Consider the following 23,735-nt stretch of genomic DNA (forward strand, 5'->3'; position numbering starts at 1 on the left):
AAAAATTAATTCTTAGTCCTACTTCAATTTGCCTTTCCAGCTATCTCCCCCAGGGTCAGACCCATAAAAATTGCCAAATCTGTAGAGAAAAAGCTGTCAAACTCACCTAAACCAGATAAAGGAATCTAGGAGCAGGCAGGTTCAATAGCTTGCCCAGGGTTACTCTGTGAAAGAGTAACAATGTGGGGAGCCATACCTGGGAAAATCTGAACGCAGACTCCGAGTTCCTCCTAATTATGCTACTTCATCTTCTGACTGCTTTTAGTCTGCTACTGTCCCCATCCAGATCTCCTCGTGGGTCCATTTTTCCTTAGCTCAGGAAAGAACTGTCAGCCCAAATATCTCCACCATAGAAAACTGATCTCTAAGGACCACATGTAGTCTATCAGAAGCAAGTAGAATAGGGAACCCTGGGTGGTTCAGCGGTTTAGCGCCTGCCTTTGGCCCAGGGCATGATCCTGGAGACCCGGGATTGAATCCCACGTCGGGCTCCCGGTGCATGGAGCCTGCTTCTCCCTCTGCCTATGTCTCTGCCTCTGTGTGTGTGTGTGTGTGTGTGTGTGTGTGTGTGTGTGTGTGTGTGGCTATCATAAATAAAGAAAATTTAAAAAAAAAAAGAAGCAAGTAGAATATTTCTAAATATTTAGAGACTTAGGCTTCTTTGGGATGCTTTTGTCTGGCAACTGTGAGGTCGGGAGCCTGGTGTGGGACAGATTGAAGATTTCTCATACAGTCTGCACTATCCTGGTGCGCACTGGCCTTTGTTACCAATCCTCAAGACATAGCCTGGCGCTCGATACTTAGTAAATGCATAACAAGCATCTTCTGTGAATAAACGCCATGAGAAGACCACAGCAAATTTAAGAGGAGCTTTGCTTGTTTAAATTTTTATGTCCTTTAATGAAGCCCAGTGAGAGGATTTAATTATAATTATTGCCATGCAGTTACTTCTCAAATAGACTGTTATGACTAGGAGGGCAAAGGTTATAATTAAGGTTTGGGTATACCCTGCCTTTGAACAAGCCCTAATAGTGTGCACCCCATCAGACTCAGCTTTGGTACTAAAACCTGCCTGCAAGGTTTCTTGAGGTAGAGGATGGAAGGGAGAGTGGCAGGGCTGGGGGTCACAGTGCCCAACCAAAGGACTCAGTTTAAAGAAGATTTTTTGTCTTTGTGGCTTAAGGGACAAGTTCATTTTCATCTTTGTCCCAGGAACCCAATGCAGAACACAGCTACAGAGAGATGCTAGACCTTATCCTTCTCTGGAAGCCTTAGGTTGAGATAGGCCAATCCAGTGTCAGGAAAGAGACTCCTGAATTCCTGTCCCCCACACACAGTCAATACACCCATCACCAAGTCATCCTCAATGGGAATGTGGACTGTTGTGGCTGGCTCTTGTGTCCTAGAGAATGAATATTTCCTTCTAAAATCCAGTCCGAGTGAGAAAGTCCTGTTGCCATCATCTTCTCACAAATCTGCCCTGTATGTCTCCCATCTCATCAGAGTTACATTGTGTGGAGTACTTTGCAGGCATGGTCTGATTGGATTCTCACAAAAATTCTATGAGGTAACTACAACTAACTTTGCCCCCTTTTAGTGATGAAGAAACAATGACTCAGAGGAATTAAGTCTAAGCTTCACACAGCCAAAATTTGAACTTATTTCAGACAGCCCAAGTTCATTCTCTTAGCCATGGCTGCATAGCATCTCATGGAGTTACAGAAATCCACATAGTCAGTGACTGTCTTATAGAGTTATTCTTGACTAAAGGAGTGGGACTCTGAAGACTGACTCTAAGGACTTGAACTCACATTATGGGGATCCATATTGGCTGGGATTGCCAAACTTCTACACAGATATTCCAAGCACCACCTTTTTTTCCCAAAAGAAGCCAGCAGGTGGATCCCTGGGTGGCGCAGCAGTTTGGCGCCTGCCTTTGGCCCAGGGCGCGATCCTGGAGACCCGGGATCGAATCCCACGTCAGGCTCCCAGTGCATGGAGCCTGCTTCTCCCTCTGTCTGTGTCTCTACCTCTCTCTCTCTCTCTCTCTGTGACTATCATAAATAAATAAAGAAAAAAAATATTTAAAAAAAAAACAAAAGAAGCCAGCGGAAGAATAATTAATAAGGAATTTATCTTTCAGCAAACAGGATTTATGAAAAACATTTTACATCTGATAAACAGCCATTGGCAACCCTTTAGAATAATATTATAACCATTAAAGAAATTTACAATCTTCCCACAAAGAGGGAAGGTGGCTCAGTCAGTTAAGCATCCAACTCGTGGTTTCAGCTCAGGTCTCAGGGTCTGGGGTCAAGCCCCACATCAGGCTCCACACCCAGCAAAGAATCTGCCTAAGATTCTCCATCTCTCTCCCTCTGTTCCTCCATCCCAGTGCATGTACTTGTGCTTGCACTCATCTCTCTCATAAATAAATAAACAAACCTTTTTATCTTCCCACAAAGAAAACCCAGATCCCAACAGGTTGACAGATGAATCCTTTCAGTCTTTATAAACTTTTCCAAAGAAAAGAAGAAGAGAAGACATCCCTCAACTTATTTCATGAGGCTAAGATATCCTTAATATCAAAACCAGAAAACCACAATATGAGAAAGGAAAATTTAAACTCTACTTTGCTCTTAAACATAGATGCAAAACCTTCAAGCATATATTAGCAAACCAAACCCAGGAATTTATGAAAATGGAATACATCATGATTAAAGTAGGTTTTTCCCAAGATTGAAAGGTTGGTTTAACCTTCAAAAATTAATTGATGTAATTTATCACATTAACAGATTAAAGGGGGAAAATCATGTGACCTTTTCTATAGCTATAGAAAAAAATGTTTGAAGAAATTCTACGTCCATTCATTATACATATATTTTTAAAATCTCAGCAAACTAGGAATAAAAGGGAACTTCCCTAACATGATAAATGGAATTTATAAAAATCTACAGCAAACATCCTACCTAATGGTTCAGTCTTAAAGGCATTCCTCTTTAGCATATGAAAAAGAACAGAATGAATGCCTAGTATGCTCCTCCTCAACACTGTCCCTCCCAGAGTACCTGGCCAGTATAGTAAGGCAAGAAAAAGAAGTAAAAGGTTAAGTATTTGAAAAGAAGAAACATAGCTATCATTCATTATTTGTGGACGATATTGTTGTCCATATAGAGAACTCAGAAAAATCGGAGAAAAAAAATGTATTAGGAATCAATATGACTTTAGCAAGGGTTCTGGTTAAAGATCAATACAAGAAAGTTCATTACATTTCTGTACTCTTAAAAAAAATAGAAAATATTTTCTTAAAAGGATACCATTTACAAAGCAACTACATTTTTCAAATCTCTAGGAATAAATCCAACAAAAGACATGCAAGCCGTTTTTGGAAACAATTTATAATACTCCATTGAAAGACATTAGACCTAAAATAAATGAAGAATTTTGCCATGGTCTTGAATAGGAAGACTCCATAATCTTAAAGATGATTTACCTCAAATTTATCTATAAATTCAAATCCCAGTAGGTTGTTTGGAACTCAAAAGGTGATTCTAAAATTCTAATGGAAGGCAAGATAATAGCCAAGGTATTTCTAAAGAAGATGGAATTTAAAAAAAAAAAAAAAAAAAAAAAAAAAAGAAGATGAAATTTGGTTGGGGTGAGGACCTACCCTATCAGATACCAAATTTTAGTTCAAAGCTGTAGTAATTAAAATGGCACGGCTTTAGCATAGGTATTCTATTAAACCAATGGAACATACTGGAGAGCCCAGAAATAGACATAGCATGGAGACTTGATTTATGGGAGAGCAGGCTTTGCAGATCAGAAGGGAAGAATGAACTATGGCATTGGGCTAATTGGGTATCCATGTGGAAAAATATGAAATTGGATTCCTCCCTTGTCAAAAATCAATTCCAGGTGGATTAAAGACTTAAATATGAAAGGCAAAACTATAAAACTTTTAGAAGACTATAAAGAAATACATCTTTATGACCTTGGGATAAAAAAATCATATTCAAGATTTTTTAAAGTATAAACCACAAGAAAATATATTGTAAATTTGACTATAGGGGATCCCTGGGTGGCTCAGCGGTTTCACACCTGCCTTTGGCCCAGGGTGCAATCCTGGAGTCCCGCGACGGGCTCCCAGCATGGAGCCTGCTTCTCCCTCTGCCTGTGTCTCTGCCTCTCTCTCTGTGTATGTGTCTATCATAAATAAATAAAAATAAATCTTTAAAAAAATAAATAAATTTGACTATATTAAAAATCAGAACTTTATCAGAAAACACTACAGAGTAAAAATAGAAGCTACAAAGAATTCATATCCAAAATATTAGAATTCCATAACTTAAGAAAATAATAAATAACCCAACAGAGGAGAGAAAATAGACAAAGGACATGAACAGGCATTTCATACAAGGCGTAAGAATGGCCCATACACATTTGAAAAGAAACTCAAGCCCATTAGTACTCAGAGAAATTAATTTGAAACCACAATGAGCTATCATTTCACACCCACCATAGACAGGTATTAAAAAGCTAGGCATTACCACATGCTGGCAAGATTATGAGGTAACAGGAATTGCCTTTTGCTACTGGTGGAAGTGTAAATTTACAAGTGTAAATTGTTACAGCCACACTGGGAAACAATTTGTTATTACCTAATAAAACTGAGCAGGCTCATACCCTATGGCCCATCAATACTACTTGTCGATATGTATCATGGAGAAGCTCTTGCTCGGGGCGGGGGAGCACAAGGGACATATACAAGAATGCTCATAGCAACATCGTTCATAACAGCCTCAAACTGAACATCGCCCAGATGACACATAAATGATAGAATGGTTAAATGGTGGTATATGCATGCAGTGAAATACACACCGGCAGTGAAAATCCACCACAAAAACTTATTATTGAGCCAAAGATGCAGCTCACAGAAGAATATGCTCAACACAAATCCCATTCACACCGTATTCAAAAACAGAAAATTTAAACAACATGTTGTTTAGGGATGTATGCCATGATGGTAAAACTACATAGAGAAGCACGAGAATGATGAACATCCGTTTCAGCACTGTAGTTACAAGGAGAGGGGCAGAGACCTGATTATGGAGGAATATGCAGGAGGCCTCTCAGTACAGTATTCAATTTCTATTTTTATTGTTTTTTTTACGTTGGGTGGTATGTATACAGGTGTTAGTTTTATTATTCTTCTTTTGGTGATACATAAAATTATATACACCTATTTGTATGTGTTATATATTTATCATTTAAAATTTCCATAACAAAGGAAAATAGCAGAGCAGAAATGGGGATTGGGGTTCTGCAAAGATGAGGGGAGACAGAAAGTGAGTGTGACCTGCTCAGGGATCTGGGAAAATAGACCCAAGGCTGATGGAGGTGAAGAAGTGAGAGGGAATATAAGAAGGTGAAGCAGGAGGCAGATCACAGGGAATATTCAAAGCTTTGATGACTACCTAGGAGACATAAACTCAGTAGTCTTTACAGATACTTTGCTGACCTATCTGGGTACTTGAGAAGATTTTTTTTTTTTTTTTTTGAGATAGACCTAAAGGGACCTGCTGCCAACTCATAAATGAGTTCTCTTTCTCAGTGTTTTTACTCATGGGGCAAATAAATAGCACTGGGTGGCCTCTCCTTGCTCATCAGGCTGAGCTGGCTCTGACATAGACTGAGATGGGAAGGACGGAGAACAGTGTGGCAGAAAGAGCCCTGACTGTTGAGACCTTGCTTCTGCCAGATAAGGAACAAAAATAAAAAATAACAGTATTCTTCCAGCCTTCGGATCTATTCCACATTACACAGGGCGCTGGACAGGATGGTAGTCATCGTGAGTATAATATATCCATGAGCATAAAAACAGAATGCTGAATTTGGAAGGATGATTTTTTTCTAGGATGCACCAACCTGCCTCATATATAGGACCCCTTTAGACATATTGAAATATGGAAATGGTAACTGTTGGGGCACCTGGGTGGTGCAGTTTGTTAAGCATCCAACTCTTCATTTCAGCTCAGGTCATGATCTCAGGGTTGTTAGATCGAGCCCTGTGTTGGGCTCCATGCTCACTGCAGAGTTTGCTTGAGATCCTCTCCCTCTCTTGCTCATCTATGCACTTTCTCTCTCTCAAATAAATAAATCTTTTAAAAAATGTTAACCTTGGTGTCCTACAGAAAGGGCTCTGAATATAGGGTTCTTGCTTCCAGTGGCCACCTGACCACCATTTGCCAGCCACCTCCACAAAATCATGTAAACTTTTTATCTCAGTTTCCTCATTGGTAAAATCGGGAAGAATGACCATGAGGATGGTATAGAAGTTAGCACTGAAATTATAGGGTGTGAGAGTGAGATACCTCTCGAAGCTCAAGGCAAGCCTCCCCTGGCGGCACCCAGAGCACCTCCACCCCAGAACCTCTCATGCTCAAAGAATTATGGATTTAACTGCCTTGTTCACTATGTTAACCCCAGTGCTAGGACCAAATAAGGTCCACGCATTGCAATCGCTGACTCTTAATCAGACTAAAAGACTCTTAATCTTTACAGGGGAATGAGCTTTTAACTTTATAAAGTTTGATAGTCGACTCCAGATTATCGATAATGGTGAGCACTATCATACAATACCTATTTTTCTGTCTCTAAAATGCAGCTCTTCTCCTAAACCTGAGTGAACACTGTAGGTTCGAGGCCCTTGTTAGCTCCTGGGAATACCAAGATGCAGAAGCACCAGGGGCTCCCGAGGAGTTCACACTCCTCATGCCCACTAAGTTGCCAAAAGGCATGAGCCCTGGAGGAAATAGCTGAGTGCCACAGTATGGGTTGAGGGGGACAACAAACTTACATTTTGGAGAGTTGGGGAACATTATCCTCCAGAAAGATGGGGTTGCTTCTTCCCATCCCCCACAACATTCTTAGGTCCTGCTTTCAGTTCAAACCTTGCAGGCTATTGCATAAAAGGAGGTAGATGCTCCACCCACCCCTTCTCTACCTTGTGCAGCAGCTAATCTCGTTCTAGATCTAAATAAGTAGTACTTATTGAGGATTACTCTAGTTAATCCTCATAACAACTCTGAGAGAACTATCGTTGCCCTCATTTTACAGGTGAGGACATAGAGGACCTACAGAATTGATCACTTGCCCAAATCACAAACCCTGGCAAATGCTAAACCCACATTGCCTGAATACTAACCTAAACCTCCCCTCCAGACTCCTGAGATGGAGCTTCATTCTGCATACCATGTGTGGCTGCTGGGGAAGGACCTCATGCCAGACTACATGCCTGTTTCCTCCCTCGTTAACACTTCCAGACCCAAAAACGCCCAGAAGCCATGCAGTGGTATATTCTTCTGCTACTGATAAAGGCTTCCTTTAAATGAGTCATTTCCTTCAATAAAGAGGAAAAAAAATGTTTTTAGATTATCACAGAAATATCCACCCCTACCCTCAAATACATTCCCTCCGTCCATCCCCACTCAAGCACCCAGATGCTATACCAGGAAGCACCATTTGCTGGAACACCTCGCATCCGGCCTCAGGTCCCTGTGGCATAGGGACCTGAGGTCACAGCTGACCCCAGGGAACCACCTGCCAGAGACCCATTCACTCAGTCTGGTGACAGGAACACACTTGTCTCCTTAGAAGTTGGGCATCTCCTGGTTGTCCCCAGTTACTGGGTGGGGCCTTCATTTCTGTCTTGTTCTGTCTGTCCTCCTTCCCTGCCACTTTTTCTCTTCTCTACCTTTGTCTATCTTGTTCTCTTTTCCTATCTCTTCATTCATTCATTCATTCATTCATTCACTCAGTTTTGTTGGCCTTATTTATTGAGATTGGGTGTGATCCATAGATTTCCATTCTTGATTTCTCTCCTACCCAGGTGGCCCTCTGCTATGAGAGTCACTAGCTAGCTGCCCGTCAATAAGCAAAACCATCCCTATACCCTCCTCTGACCAACCCCAGAGCTCAGTTCACTTGGATTTTCCTGCCAACTAGATAATATACTCATATTTTTTATCAGCTTTACTGAACTATAAGTCACATAAAATAAAGTCCATCCATTTTAAGGATACAGTCCAATGACTTTTGGCAAAAGTATAAAGGCATGTGATTGACTACCAGAGTCAAGTTACAGAACAGTTCCATCACCCTAGAAAATGTTCTTGTGCCCCTTTACAATCAGTCAGTCCTCTCTCTTCACCCCTGGCTGTTGGTACTTTGGGCATTTTTTAGCATGACATGTAAATGGCATCACAGAATACATAGTCTTGTGTGTCCTGCTTCTTTTACTTAGGATGAGATTAAGATTTATCCATGCCATTGCCTGTATTGACAGGGAGATTCCCTTGTGGTTATACCACAGTTTGTGGCATTTGGGTTGTTTTGAATTTGGGGCTAAAATGAATAAAGCCACTTAGAACATTCATATACGAGTCCTTGTATGGGCATATGTTTTCATTTTACTTTGATAACTACTTGTGAGTAGGATTGCTGAGTAGTGTAGTAAGTGTATATTTAACTTCATAAAACATGGCCAACTTGTTTTCCAACATAGTGGCATCATTTTACATTCCACCAGCAGTATATAAGAGAGTTACTCCACATTCTCACCAACACTTGGTATGGTCAGTCTTTTTAATTCTACCCATCCTCGTAGGTATATAGTGGTATTTCATGGTAGTTTTACCTCACATTTTCCTGATAATTGCTGATGTTGAGCATCATTTCACATGCTTCTTGGCCACTTAATACATCTTCTTTTGTGGTATTTTTAATTGGGTTGTTTGCCATCTTCTATAAGGTTTATAAGACTTTTTCGGACATTTTTTCATCTGTCTTTTCTTCTTCCTTCTTTCCTCTATCCCCTAGCTCTCTTTCTTTCTCTCACTGTGTCCTTGTCCCAGTTTCTGAAACACACACTCCTGCCCCCAGAGTTGTCCACTATCTCCCCTTCTTTCCCTCCTCCTTTGCCTCTTCCCTCCTTGTCCACACATATTCTCCTTCTCTGCCAGGAAACCTCACAACCTGAGAATCAAGCCTCATTTCCCTTTCCATAACAGAAAGCACTCCATCACAAGCCCACTAGTTTTAGTCCTGGTGAGGTTCAGTGTTCCAAGTAGGGGGAAGGACCCCCCTCTCCAGGTGAAGACCCAGAGCAATAAAAAGACATAGCCTAGTGCCATGGAGGGATGGCTTTGCATTCTGGCATCTTCCCTCTCCCTTAATGATTAATAGTGTTTACAGTTAGAAGGGCTTTTTACTCAAACATAACACTGGAAAGTCATGGGTATTAAGTGAAATGCATCCTGATTAATCAGTGGTCCAACCGTCTCCATGCACATAAGATTAATTGTTCACATAACAAGACTCTCCCTTGGCACATCTCCCAAGCCCAGCAGGGATTTATCTTGCCCAGTCACAGGGAAGGAGCAGCCTAGCCGAAAGCTGGCAACTTTTCTTCTCTGTTTAAGAGAAACTGGTGTGACAGTATTTGATTGCAAAGCTCAGATTATTTTATGCAGCATTAGAGAGCACCAGATGGGTGACTATGGAATTTTTTTAAGAGCTTATTGAGATATACTTCACCTGCCATACAATTCATCCATTTTAAAATGTACAATTTAGTGGGGTTTTTAAATATATTCATGGATATGTGCAACCATTACCACAACTTTACAATGTTTCTTCTCCTCCACAAGAAACCCTGTACTTTAATTGCCACTCCCATAACCCTTCTCATTTGCAACCTCTAATCTACTTTCTATCTCTACGGATTTGTCTATTCTGGACATTTTACATAAGTGGAATTATATAATATGGTCTTTTGTATCTGGCTTCTTTCACTTAGCATAATTTTTTCAAGATTTATCCATGTTATAACCTGTATCAATACTTCATTCCTTTTATGGCTGAATAATATTCCATTGTACAGATACACCACATCTTATTTATCCATTCATCAGTCAATGGACATTGGGGTTATTTCCACCTTTTGGCTATTATGAGTAATGCTTCATGTATAAGTATTTATGTAGACACATGTTTACATTGTCTCTTGGGTATGTACTAGGAGTGGACTTACTGGGTCTACTGCTAATTCTGTTTAATCATTTGAGGAACCATCAGACTATTGTCCAAAGGAGCTCCACCATATTACATTCCTACCCACCAGCAACTGTATGAGAGTTTGAGTCTCTCTACATTCTCCTCAACCCTTGTTATTATCTGACTGGAATGGTTTTCTAATCCTATCCTAAAACTGACAAACATAAATACACAGCACACATATACTTAGACAATCATCAACAAAGAACACACACAAAACTACCAAGTCATGTATACTGGCACACACCTCTAGAGTTCACATATATACACATAGAATCCCGCATAGACATTTCCAATCACAGGCCCTTATACAGACCATCACACACAGTATATATACATGCATATCAATCCAGAGACTCACATGTGTGAACATAACCAAATATACAATAGACCATAGTGTCGCACATGTGCATATAATTGTCATGAGTTGTAAATAAACATACACACAGAACAAGAGACACATGCACTCAATAATGCATCCCCACTTGCCCAAATACACATATACAAACAAGAGTTGTACCCACAAAAGTACAGCCCTAAAAAGGCACACACATATAGTTATTATCACTCATGGTGATGTATTTACTCTGGAAGACATGGAGATGGTTGAGATTACGTCAGTCCTTGGGTCTACTGGGTAGGAAGACCTTTTCATTTATTTGTTCTTTAAGCTACAAGTACATATTGAGTGCATAGAAAAGATAACAATGAACAAGGGATAGTCCCTGCCCTCATGCAAATTATAGTCTAACCGCAGGGGCAGTCACATCTATGAGAGGTGGCAAGAAGGAAAGAAGCAAGGTCATGTGTAACACAGGCAGGGTGCCAGGAGAGTAGTTTCCAGGTGTGTCTAGCACTGTTACTCCCTCTTTCATCCTGGCAAAGTGAACACTATTCAGATTCACCTATTCAAATCACTGGCTAACTGGTATGTCTCTGTGTGTATTAATATGAGCACTAATAGGAGTATGGGCTCAGGACCTAGACTACCTGAGTTTAAAACTTGATTTCTTACTAATTGGGTGATCTTTCCCTCAGTTTCTCATTCAAAATTAGAGAAGATAATAGTACCTTTAGTAAAGATTAAATTAGATGATACTTGCAAAGCACTTAAAAGTGCCTGGCCAGTGTTAAGTTCTCATTAGTAGCCATCATATCATTTTCTGAGAGTAGGTTTCCATAGGAGGGCTAAGTGTACTGGGAGGAGGTGGGGAGAGACTGGAGGGAAAATCAAGGAGCCTGGCAGTGCCCTGTCAACTGGAAATTGCATGAGTCTTCATCTTCTGCCGATATCTGAGCAGTCTTTGGGAATGCAGCCCTGGCATGCCACCCCAGCAGGCCATAAACCAGTCTATCTCCACCCTACTCTGCCCACAGCCACAAACCACAGAGAAGATGCATGATGGGTGGCACTGGGCATGGCTCTTGGTTTTCAGCTGCATCAGGCCTTTCTGCAGCAGCTTTGCTGTGGGCCTGGCTTGTGGCATTCACTGGTTCTGCTTGGCTGTCTTTTCTGTGTAGGTCAGCACTTACCACCCTGTACCCGCCTCCCCAGGACATTCCACAGCCATCGTCAGTCTTCCTGGATCCCAGCAACACCTCTCCGCCAACATGTGAGTAACAAGCTCAGCCCTCCATCTCTAGGTCCTGGCCAGAGTGGCCGTCTTTGCCATCCCTCTGCCGTCAAGCATTACCACTCCCAAACCATTCCATCTAGAGAGACAATAGCTCCCCTTCCCTTACATCTTTTAAAGGAAATCATGCTTAATAAAACCCCATAAATTGGCAAACCACATCCTCCTAGCTCATTATTTTCCAAGAATTGAAAGAGACTGGAAGATTATACACCAGAACATTGTTGGGAGGTTGGATATTGCAGTTTCTACTGACTTACTATATAGATTCAAAATGATGGGTCACAAAAATATGTTGCTTTAGGACCAGCAGAAAATAAATACAGCATTAGCAGAAAATAAATACGGCATTTTAGAGGAGGAAAACCTGGTGGATGAGGACATACCCCCAGCCCCTTTGATAAAACCTTCCAGTGTCTCATGGTCCTTGGAGTCTGGAAGGACTTCTTGATGTCCAGCCTGAAGCCGTACACTAGTCACCTGAATCTGGCAAGCCATCATGGGTTCTTTTTAATGCTTTTAGTCAGGCAGATTTTCTTAGTTTCACAGCCTTGCTAGTGTCTTCACCCCTTAACTTATATCTGGATGTTATTTAATCTGCCTGATCCTGTGTGGACTACAGAGTAGAAAGTCACTGCTCAAACCCAAGGACATTTTGTGATATTACAAGTCCATTCTCTTCTATCCTTCCATGAAGCCAAGATTCTACTATGTGCTCACAAACTAAAATCTGTTCCTTCCCCCAATTCTCAGGGTCTACTTCCTTGCCTACATTAAGCTAGCTCCTTGGGCCATTCCTGGGGCTCAAACATGTCCCCACTCTCAGGAGAGGGAGTGGATCAGAGAGGCTTGTTCTGACCTCTCCTTTCCCTTCACTTGCTGGCTACAACCATTTTCCTGAGTAATACTCTGAGCAGTATGAAAAAGCACTCTGGGCAGAGCCACCACTTCCTGTGTGAGACCAGGCTCTGCCACCAATCCCTGGTCCTGTCTCTGTCCTAGGACAATTTCCGTATTGTCACAATGCCACAGTGGCCTAGCTTAGTGATTCACAGCTGTGTGGGACTCTATGGAAGACTGAATCAGGAAGGGCAGGGATGTGGGCCCCTCCACCATGGTTTCACCATGCTCCATCACTGCTACCTGCCTTCCATACTGGAGTGTCATTTTTAAGAAGTTTGTTATTGCTAACCATAGGGACAGTGGTCCCTGACGTTCCATTTCCCTTTACCCTTTGCTGGTTCCAAGCTCTCTGCTAGGCACACTCACCTTCTTCACCCATTCCCTTGTCTCCCCAGGTTTGTAGCCCTGCACTCCTACTCAGCCCACGGACCAGATGAGCTGGACCTGCACAAAGGAGAAGGCATCAGGGTCCTGGGGAAGTACCCAGATGGCTGGCTCAGGGGTGTCTCCTTGGTCACTGGGCGGGTCGGCATCTTCCCCAACAACTATGTCATACCCATTTTCAGGTGCGTCCCCTCCATTCTCAGGGAGCAGAGGCAGGGTCACCTAGGCCAGGGGCCAAAAAATAACCCCTTAACACTTTATTTTTTTAAATAGTAACAAGTTATCTTTTTTATAGCTCTTCACATTTTACAAGGACTCTTACCTCACTGCCTAGGCCCAAGAGTCCTTCTCATGAAATAGATGTTATTTTACAGATGAGGAAAGTGATGTACAGAGTTCAGCAACCCACTCAAGAACTGAGTTTCAGGTTTTAATACTGTACACACACCCCAAAATCCCATTCACACCCTGCACCCTGACACTCCCATCTAGTTGAGTAACGGAAACATGCGATGATCAGAAGACCCCTCCGAGGAAACTTCAGGACATCAGGAAACTTCTTAGGACATCAGGCCAGTAGGCGAGTTTCTAAGACTCAGGCTACCACCTGTCCATACACACCCCAGGCCACAGGCAGGTTACCCTAGAGGTCCATGTCCCTTACAGTGTTCCTAACCTTTTTCATTCTCTGGCACATCAGACACTTCCCCTTGTCCAGCTGCTCGTACTGGAACCACAGATGCATACACATCCCAGCACCTCCCCTCCCCCTTCCCCGCACCCCCTCGTCAGCCCAGGCACAGCATGTCACAAGGCCGTGAGGCTGTCAGCACACACCAAATGCTGGCTTTGTGACATACCTCTGAGAAAAGTGATAACCCATTATACTCTCTGGGAATCAGCCCCGCAGTCATATGTCCAGTTTGGGGGACCTTCATGTAGGTGGGGCACGGTGTCCGGAGGAGGGCAACAAGGATGGTGAGGAGACAAAGAAGCATACCACAGAGAGAAACTAGGGTTAAGTTGCAGAAGACGAGGGTCAGAGGGATCATAACAAGCTGTGTAGACTGGAAATCTATTTCCTGAGGGGGCAGTGAGCTGGCGGATACAACCTAGAAGGTTTTGGTTCAGTGAAAGGCTGCACTTTCTAATGCATAGATTTTTTTCCAAGAAGGTTGGCTGGCAAAGTGATAGACCAGACCCCTTTCTAGGAAGAGTACAGGTCACCTCTAGCTTTCCGTAGATCCAGGCTTATATAAAATGACTTCTTCACATGGCAGAAGGTTGGAATTGAAGTTATTTCCTTTGGTGGAAGGTCCTTGGAATTTGTTAGAAAGTTGCAAAATCTCCATAGGCAAAGGAAGTGTGTCTATAACTGATGCCTTGGTTCATTCATTCAACAAATAATTATTGAGCACAAACTATGTGTCAGGCACCTTTCTAGATGAACACCAGTGAACAAAAGACACAAAATCTCTGCCCACTAGAGCTTATATTCTAGTGGGACAGACAGACGATACACAAGACATACAAGTAATATATAAAAGATATGTAAGTAATATATGCGGAGTGTTAACAGTAAGGGCTAAGAAGAAAAAGCAGAAAAGCGGGATAGAATTTGTGGCGTCATTGCGGGGGGTGACTACAGTTTTAATAGGTTAGTCAGGGATGGCCTTACTAATAAGAAGGAAGAAGGGAAGGAATGAAGCAGGCGTATTCCAGACCACAGGAACAGCAAGTACGGTTGCCCTGAAGTGGGAGTTTGCCTGACATGAAGGCCAAAAGGACTGAATTACAAGTGAGGGAGACGTTTGTAGTAGATGAGGTCAGAAGGGTAACTGGTGGGCCAGATCATCTAGAATTTCCTAAGTCATAATGAGAAATTTGGTTTTAATGCTATCACAGGGTTTTGAGCATAAAAGTGACATGATCTAACTTATGTTTTAAACAGAATCCCTGTAGTTGCTAGCTTGAGAGTAAACTATAGAAAGAAATCATGGAAGCACAGAGACTAATTAAAAGCATATTGTAATAATCTGGGGAAGAGGTGAAACTGAGCTAAGGCAGGTGTCAGCTGCGGAGGCAGTGGTTAAATTCTGAGTATACTTTGAAAGCAGACACAACAGGATTTTCTGACAAATGAAATATTGGGTGTGAAAGAGTAGAGTCATCAAGATGAATCCTAGATTTTTGCCCTGAGTAACTATGGAGTTGCCTTTTACTGAGAGAGAGGGGTTCTGAGAGGTGGCAGTGGGGTTGGGCGGGGGGAGCAAAAACTCAGCAGCAGATTAAGTCTTAGATGCCTATTAGTAATCCCAGTAGAGGGCAGCCCTAGTGGTGCAGCGGTTTGGCGCTGCCTGCAGCCTTGGGTGTGATCCTGGAGACTCGGGATCAAGTCCCACATCGGGCTCCCTGCATGGAGCCTGCTTCTCCCTCTCCCTGTGTCTCTACCTCTCTCTCTCTCTCTGTGTCTATGAATAAATAAATAAAAATCTTTAAAAAAAAAATCCCAGTAGAGATATTGGCAAATGGTTGAGTACAAAAGCCTAGCATTTAAGGAAGAATGTCCAGGCTTGAGATGGTATTTAAAGCCCTAGGGCTAGATGAAATCATAGTAGGATCAGTTGCATTGGGGAGAATGATAGTGAGCCAGAAACTAAAATCTTCATGGAATGAGCAGAGAGGCTGAGAGAGGAAATGGTGACAAGATAGAGTGGCAGGTGGTAGAGTCTGATAGTACAAGTCAAAGCTGAGGAGGATTGAGGAAGGTGGGAGAATGGTCTAGAGGTGCCAATGAAGAGCAACCTTAACTTATGAACAGTTTCCTCCATGACATGAATTCTCCATGACCATGTCTACTACTAGGGCATTTGCTTATGCATAGGGCCTTAACCCAAAGTCCTGGTTATTCTACAAAACAAACAAAAAACCTTTAGAATAAGAGTGACCATATAATTTGTCACCCAAACTAGGACACTTTTAAGGGAAAAAATAGAGGTACTTTTAATATACCAGGAGAGCAGGTGTAAACTGAGACACTCCTAGGAAGAGATGAACAAATGGTTACTCTAACTAGAATGCATGTAGGATTCCATTCCAGTGGACTTCAAGGCTCTGGCTTCCCTTTCCCTCCTTGGCTTTTCTTCTAAGTACAAGTATTGTGTCTGTCGGCAAGTCATGAACATCTAGACTCACCTGTTCCAAGTTGGCATCATGTCAGACAGTGGATGGAGTGTCAGCCATAGGTTGCCATTGAGTCTGTCCCTGATCTTGATTTCATAGAATCCTAAACATATGCGTGTACTGAGGTGCTACCTATGTGGATGGGTGTGTTTGCTTCTAGGGAACCAGTATTTCCAAGAAAGTCCCTGTCAGAATATAGTCTCCAGGGGGCTGTTAGATGACAGAGGATGAGTGCTTTCTGTGTGTAAAGTTCTCCTTGATAGCCCCCTGATGCAAAGAAAGATCTCATCACCACTAATCTTAGACATGGGTGACTATGGCCCAATTTGTCTACCTGGGAACAGTTCACCCTTGTTCTTGACCACCCTTTCCACTGTGGGTAGTTTAGCTCCTTCTGCCTCTCAGAGCTGAATGGTGTTGTCCTTTGTCTACTGAGTTTCCACTACTTTTAGCAGGTTGTGTTAGGACTAACAGGTTGGACTACATGTACACGGCCCCTTCCTGCTCTTTGGTTTTGTGTGTGAGGCTTTCCCAACCTTCTTTGTCTTTCAGTTTGCAGTGATGCCTCTTACTGCCACCAGCTCTCTTGGTGTAAAATATAGCCTTTTGTAAAAGAGCCAAGGCTTGAAAGTATGAGGCACCCCCTAAGCATTTGCATGTTTGCTCTTATTAGCATTATTCCCTAATGAACACATTCTCTGTCACAGTTTTGGGACTAACTCTAGAGAGACTGACCTCCTCCTCCCATCAACTTAGCTGAGGAACAAGCTCAGCCAATCTGATGCTCCCTCTTGGGACTTGGAAGCTTGAACCAGAGAGGAAAGAATGTGGTTGCAGGTGAAAACCATCCATGGCAAGAGCAGGGGTAACAGCATCTGATCAGAATCCCCTGCCTAGAACCCCGCTGCTGGGCTCTCAGCAGCCTCCCTTGGATCCTGTCTCCAAGGCCCCTCTGTCCCTCATGACCTCCCAGCACATTCCCTTCTTCCAGGAGCCAGGATATTTCTCTTTCTTGCAACCTTCACCAGATGTGTATGCCCTCCTGGTGTGCTATGGGTGGAGAAAAGCAACACACGAGCCAACATTAATTTCCCGTACCTTTCTACACAGAACTGCATAAAGATTGCCAAGGTGCGAGCTTCTGCCTCAGCAGGAGGCTACTGCCAGTGGTGAGCACGGCAGAGGGGGTTGAATATGATGTGAGCGCTTATGGGCTCATATCACAGATGGAAAAAGGGACACAGACCTGCACACTTAAAGCAGCACAGTAGAGCAAGTCAGAGGCAACATATATTCTTCCCTCCTCAACCCAAGAGTGTCTTTCAATCTCTCCATCTGGAAAACAAGAATCGGAATGTTTGCAGGTCTGGGGTGTTATGGGGACTACTGCTATATGTTAGCAAAGTACTTTGATACCAGACCAAAGTGCTGGGCAGGTGCTGAGCTTTTTGCCAAAAGACATAGAGGGACTCAGTGTGAGGTCGGGGCTTGGGATGTAGGAGTTTCTGGAATCCGGCCTAGTGCCAGGCTCAGAAAAATGAGGTCGTAGCTTGGTCTGTAATAGTCGTTCAAAAGAGGGACTTGTGAAATAAGGCTGCCTTGGGCCTAATTAGCTATATTCTGTCCTTGCTACTGCTGCTGTTACTGCTGCTGGGCTGTCTTTCCTGTTGCCAGCCCATTTTACAGGATCCAAGACCTTAAGACCTCCATTCAAAAGATGGACAGATGCAGCCCTCTGCCACAGAGGTCAGAGGCAGGGATTTCTCTCCACTGCCCAGTCCCCAGCTCCGAAATATAGTCTGAGCTCTTACCGGCAGGCAACCTAAACCTACTCCCTTCACTGACCACGTCCCCAAGGACCAGAGACAGGTTGTTGGCCATGAGTAGGAGGCCCTGGCAAGCATCATTCCTGGGCCTCTGGCTACATCTGCTTCGTGGGCAGAGTGGGCCCCATTAAATGAAGCCTAACTTATCTTTGTATAACTGGCTGGCTTGTTGCTAAGCTCCATATCGCTTTTTTAGGCAAAAGGAGGAGGAGAAATAGGGGAAATACCCCAAAGAGAAACCTGTGGGCGTTAACGGAAGGACCACCAGGGAGGGCATCTCTGAGCCAGGGCCTTGGGCGAGTCGATCATTCCTGGGGAGTTAGCAGAGGTTATTTCATCAATAGGGTGACAAGCTGATCCATCGACTGCTCAGTAGGGACCGTGATCTTGGGGTAGGATTAGTAAAAGGGCAAGAGGGCATGTAAAATGGCAGCCATTCCCCATGGGGTTCAGGGAGTAACAAGCTGGAAACAACGGACTAGAGATTTTTGTTCTATAAGATTTTAATACTAATCTTAAAACTCAGCCCAAGGCTGAAAAATTGGAGTCTTCTGAAGGCATGTGTAGGTCCTACCCCCTTCTTTAGTTTATTTCTTTCAAGCAGAATGCAGTGTTCTCCTTGCTACCTAAACAATGAAGGCTCCTACCAGCCAAGATGGGGTGTGCTCAGTGGTAAGATAGTGGTAACAGTTCCAGTGGTACAGCAGAAGCCAGCCTGGTTTTGGATTCAAATATCAGGTCTAGTAGCTGGTTGGCCAAGTAACTCCAAGTCTGTTTTCTCATCTATAAAGTAATGGCACTAAAAGTACCTACCTCAGAAGGCTGTTGTGAAGAACCCATGGGGTAACGTGGGCAAAGCATTGCCCAATGCCCAGAATCCAGTAAGTGCTCAAAATATGTTAGCCCAAATGACTGGCATCAGTGCTGAAAGGATCGTGGAAGCCATTCAACAAACATTTGTTAATAAGCAGTATATGCAGAACACAGAGGATATAAAAGAGATCATATAAAATCTCTTCCTCCAAAGAGTTTAGAATCCAGTGGAAAAGTCATTGAATGAATAAGAAATCAGAACTGGGTGGCTCAGTCAGTTAAGCCTCTGACTCTTGATTTCTATTCAGGTCACGATCTCAAGATCGTGGGATGGAGCCCTGCATTGGACTTTGCACTCAGCACAGAGTCTGCTTATCCCTCTGCCTCTGCTCCTCCCCACCTCATGCTCTCTCTTGTGCTCTCTCTCTCTCGATCTCTTGATCTCTAAAAGAAAGCTAGGAAGGAAGGAAGGAAGGAAGGAAGGAAGGAAGGAAGGAAGGAAGGAAGGAAGGAAGGAAGGAAGGAAAAAAAAGAAAAATCAGAACTGCAAAGCAAGTTGAACACATACAAGATCTTATGCTCTGAACCCATGGGGTCAGGAGTGATCAGAGCTGGTGTGAAGAATGACAAAATTCAAGTCTTCCTGTTCCATCAGGGCCCCAATATGAGACCCTGTCCCTGCCCCCAGCACACCCACACAGGGCCTCAGCTGTAGGAGGTGAGGCCTACTTAGTTAAGCCTGTGTGGTTGATAAAGGGAGTATAAATGGGTAGGAAGAGGGTGGAGAGAGGCCACATTTAGTATGTGGTTGAGAACTGAGAGTTTTTTAAAATAGGACTCTTAACTGAGCCTTTTCTTTATTTCTTCTCTTTAAAATGCTTGCAACAACCAGAAAGACATCTAGTTTTCCAGATTCTCGGAGTCCTGGTCTCTACACCACATGGACATTATCCAACTCCTCTGTGTCCTCCCAAGGCAGCATTTCAGAAGGTGATCCCCGGCAGAACCGTCCCTTCAAGTCCGTCTTTGTGCCCACTGCCATTGTCAACCCTGTGAGGAGCACAGCCAACCCGGGGACTTTAGGACAGGGCTCTCTTCGGAAATCCGGGCGGAGCAGCATGAGAAAGAGTAAGTGGTGGCAGAGAGGTACGTGCCTTGAGCTAAGTAGTGAGGGGATCTGATTTTACACCTTTTGCAAAAACGAAATAGTGGCTTTAAAATATGCTCCTGTAAAGAGTGCTTTTGATTCCCAAATAGTGACTGGTTTTACTGGATGAAGCCAGACCAACTTAAGGTCACTGCCCTTGGTTACCCCATACCTGTACACTGAATGGCTGGGATGATAGCAGCCCTGGTGCCAACATATGAGAGCACAGCCAAGGTGGAAGCTGGCTTTAGTTAGGACAGAATAAGCAAAGTACTTGCTGGGTCAGTGCTTCTCAAACTATGCTCCAGGGAACACCTCAGCGGTGCCAAAAGGGAAACATGGGAAGGATGGGGAGGAGGAGGCAAAGAGGGTTAAGGAGTCAATTCTCTGAGCCCCTAAATCTTGCTTAGTTATTTAACTAAAATAAATTATATTCTATAAAAATAAGTCTTCATATCCTTAACCCCTGTCCCAAGTGCTCTTCCACATACATAAATAGTACCCTGTAATCATACCTACTGAGCTGTCTGCATCTTGCTTTTATTTTTACCTGTAGAACATCCACATTGCTCACATAGCAATACTTTTATCTCCTAACATACTGCAATTTCTACCTAAGACTTCATCTTCAGGTATTTTGAAAAGTGTTTGAAACCCATTGTTCTACAAAACATGAAGATTCTACATTTGTGTATGTCTCTTGAAGACCATGAGGCAAACAAAGTAAATTTGGTTTATTCTGCATCCTCTCTTTTAAACTGGGCTGTGCAGTCTCTCTTCCATCTTAAAAGATGGTTAAATATTAAAATGCAGTACAACTCATCAAAGCAGGAAGGTAACATGTGGGACAGTTTTCCTGCCACATAGGAAAACATGCCAAGAAAATTCAAACAAAGTCTTAGCTGCACCCTCTCCCAGTGCCTTCACCTGACCACCTGCTTGGCCACCATTCCCACTGTGCTGCCTCTACCTGACCACACACCTCCTTCCTCCTCCCTCCTGACCTGCCCCCACCTTCCCCCCCCCACACACACACACACAAACACGTACTAAATAATCCCACCACAGCAGCCTTGGGCAAGTGAATGGACCTCTTTAGTACCTACCTCATCAGGGCTATTGTGTAGATTTAACAAAGTAATCCATGTAAGACTGATGGCACAAAGTAAGTCTCAAGAAACCATAACTGTCTGCATAGGGTGATCATTTTGTCAATACTGTCATTGCTGCAACAACCAAGCAGGTCATCTTTGGTCCATCCAGTGTGTGAACTTGACTCAGTATTGACATGTTCACACTCGGTTTAGACCACTTAGGAGTGCTGAGAATTGTGTCTTGTTGGCAGTTGCTCACGTTTCCTTTCACACACTCCTTCTCTACCTTGGCAGAGATCTTGACTGGCTTGAAGTTTTGATTGCTTGCACTGTATGCTCATGTGATAAGAAAGCACTAAATCTCTTGGAAATGAGAAGCCAACAAGATAAATAGAGGAGGCATAAAACCGATTTTTCACACATTTCCAGGAGCCTAAGGACATGTCTGCCCAGGGCTGCTTTGACTTTCTCAGGTCCCGAAGGCTTTCACTTTCCCTTTCCCCAAGGTGAGGCTGGCCAACCTATCAATCTCCCCACAGCAAAGAGAAATGACAGGAGAATTGACTGTGTACCTCATAGGGCTGTCAGTGGAAAAATAAATGTCTACATTGAAAGGGCAGACTTGTGTAAATGGCGCCTGGCTTGCTCACAGCAGCTGAGAGCACCGACTGTGTTTAGTGAGCGTTCTGCTTTTCACATTCACATCTGGCTTGACAAACAGTCATAACGCAGCCCTCCGTGCTGGACACGGATAACTTTGATTTGCACACATGTCTACAGGCTATCACAAAGGACTCACATCCCTGACTGAATGTCACTGATGGCTCCCTAAATGCTGGGAAACCCTTATGGAGAAGCGGACAGCAGAGCTTCTCAGGAGTGTGTCTCCTGTCCCCTCCCCCAGAGTGCACTGAAGTCCCCAGTGTTCCCCTGGTCCCACACAGGATGGAGGCCCAAGGGATGGGGGCCTCCTGTCCTCCAGAGAATTTGAGGGTAAGGAATGACTTCCTCTTACTGAAAGAGGATCATCTCAGTTAACAAAACAAAATAAAGCTCAAGAAAGTGATAAAATCACATTCCTGAGCCTTGTGTATTTGTAGGGTTTGCTATCCTTTACCCAAAAGTAATGAGACCTAACAAACATGGAGCATTTATCCCTAGGCGCTGTCCTCACATTTTGCACTCATCATAAAATGTAAGCCTCCCAGCAGCCCTGTAGGGTGCTGCTGTCACCTCTGGTTTACACATGAGGGGCTGAGATGCTGGGAGGTGATGTGGCTGACTTGTCCCAGGCTCCCTGGGAGTAAGTCTGATTCCAGAACCTCTGTCAAAGGACTTTGCAAAGCTCATCCACACATAATCCAAACCTTTCCAAATGTGCTTCCATGTGGTGTCATGTTTGCCTGCAACAACACTCTCCCTTAATTCCACTTACCCTTCTTCCCCACGGCCCCCAACAAAAGGGACCCCACTGCCACATGCCTACAGCTTCTGTTAGAATTGTCTCCCAATAACTGGTCAGAGCCCCCTCCCATCCTCTCTGCTTCCCTCTGTCTCTCCCTCACATCCCTCCCCGTTGACTGACTCTTCTGTTTCTCAATTTCTTCTATCTCTTTCTGTCTCCAGTCCTTCATTTCCTCTCTGGTTTGCATACCTCTCTGTTGGCTTCCCACTGTGGAGCCATCTCTTTAGGTTTGTCTTCTTCACTTTCCAAACCCTAGTTCTGAAGTGAGAGAGTAGGAGTGCATGTGTGCATGTGTGTGAGGGAGAACGGAGGCAAATGGAAGCAATATACCTTCTGACAGCACTCCCCCCCCACCTGCCCCACCAAACATTCGCCTAGGCAGATACTTCCTGCCAGCATCAGCAAACAGCACTAAAAAAAGAATAAGGTCACCTCTGAAAGACTCTGAGAGAATGTGAGTACACTCCAGTTAGGAAAGCACTTAACTATTCCGGGATATCAGGACACATGGCTTGCACAACCCCAACCCAACCTGCTGTCAGCAGCCCCCGATGCTGATATCTGTGTCATATAATTCCTCAGATGGATCCCTGCAGAGACCTGCCCAGTCAGGGATCCCCACCCTTGTGGTGGGCTCCCTCAGACACAATCCCACCATGGTCGTTCGGCCTCAGCAGTTCCAGTTCCACCAGCCACAGGGGGTCCCCTCCTCACCTTCAACAGTGGTGGCAGAGCTGGGACCTAAGCCCACTCCCACTGGAGAGCCTGCCCTCACGTGCGTCAGCAGGGGCAGCGACACCAGGATCCGCTCAGCAGCCAGTTCCCTCATCATGGAAGGCAAGGAAATCCCCATCAAGAGTGAGCCTCCACCTAAACCACCTGCATCTGCCCCACCATCAATCCTGGTGAAACCAGAAAACTCAAGAAACGGCATTGAAAAGGTAGGAGTGAAGTGACTTTAGGGGGGCTGGGTATCACCTATTTTGCACAGTGTCCCAGCTTCTGAGGTTAGTGGACAATGAATCAAAATTGCAGCCTCATTTCACACAGTGCTCCACACACACACACACACACACACACACACACACACACATCCCCAGACCACTCACACCCTCTGTAGATGTGCTACTGGATCTCATTTATGCTTCCTGAGTTTCATACATAGTTCTT

General features: G+C 43.8%; 1 protein-coding gene and 1 long non-coding RNA gene across 7 annotated transcripts in view; one reads left to right on the top strand and one right to left on the bottom strand.

Moving 5' to 3' along the window:
* The window catches only part of LOC106557863, a 34,631-nt gene extending 20,801 nt beyond the window's left edge, over positions 1–13,830 (bottom strand). Inside the window, exons 1-2 of the long non-coding RNA XR_005355497.1 lie at positions 13,714–13,830; positions 13,020–13,097 (exon numbers count right to left, since the gene is read on the bottom strand). This is a non-coding gene — a long non-coding RNA (uncharacterized LOC106557863). The remainder of the gene's footprint in view (positions 1–13,019; positions 13,098–13,713) is intronic.
* The window catches only part of SH3RF2 (SH3 domain containing ring finger 2), a 133,964-nt gene that overhangs the window by 90,419 nt on the left and 19,810 nt on the right, over positions 1–23,735 (top strand). For 4 of the 6 annotated variants that reach the window (XR_005355496.1, XM_038530509.1, XM_038530508.1 and 1 more), the window contains exons 6-9: positions 11,638–11,729; positions 13,049–13,219; positions 19,752–20,005; positions 23,148–23,506. Coding sequence is in view for 5 of the 6 variants with exons in the window: in XM_038530509.1 (XP_038386437.1) it covers positions 11,638–11,729; positions 13,049–13,219; positions 19,752–20,005; positions 23,148–23,506 (876 nt within the window). In the remaining variant the exon portion in view is untranslated. The remainder of the gene's footprint in view (positions 1–11,637; positions 11,730–13,048; positions 13,220–19,751; positions 20,006–23,147; positions 23,507–23,735) is intronic. The other 2 variants (XM_038530511.1, XM_038530512.1) reach the window with 2 other exon arrangements.

Source organism: Canis lupus, chromosome 2 (assembly GCF_011100685.1).
Source record: "Canis lupus familiaris isolate Mischka breed German Shepherd chromosome 2, alternate assembly UU_Cfam_GSD_1.0, whole genome shotgun sequence".
NCBI classification, from domain to species: Eukaryota; Metazoa; Chordata; class Mammalia; order Carnivora; family Canidae; genus Canis; species Canis lupus.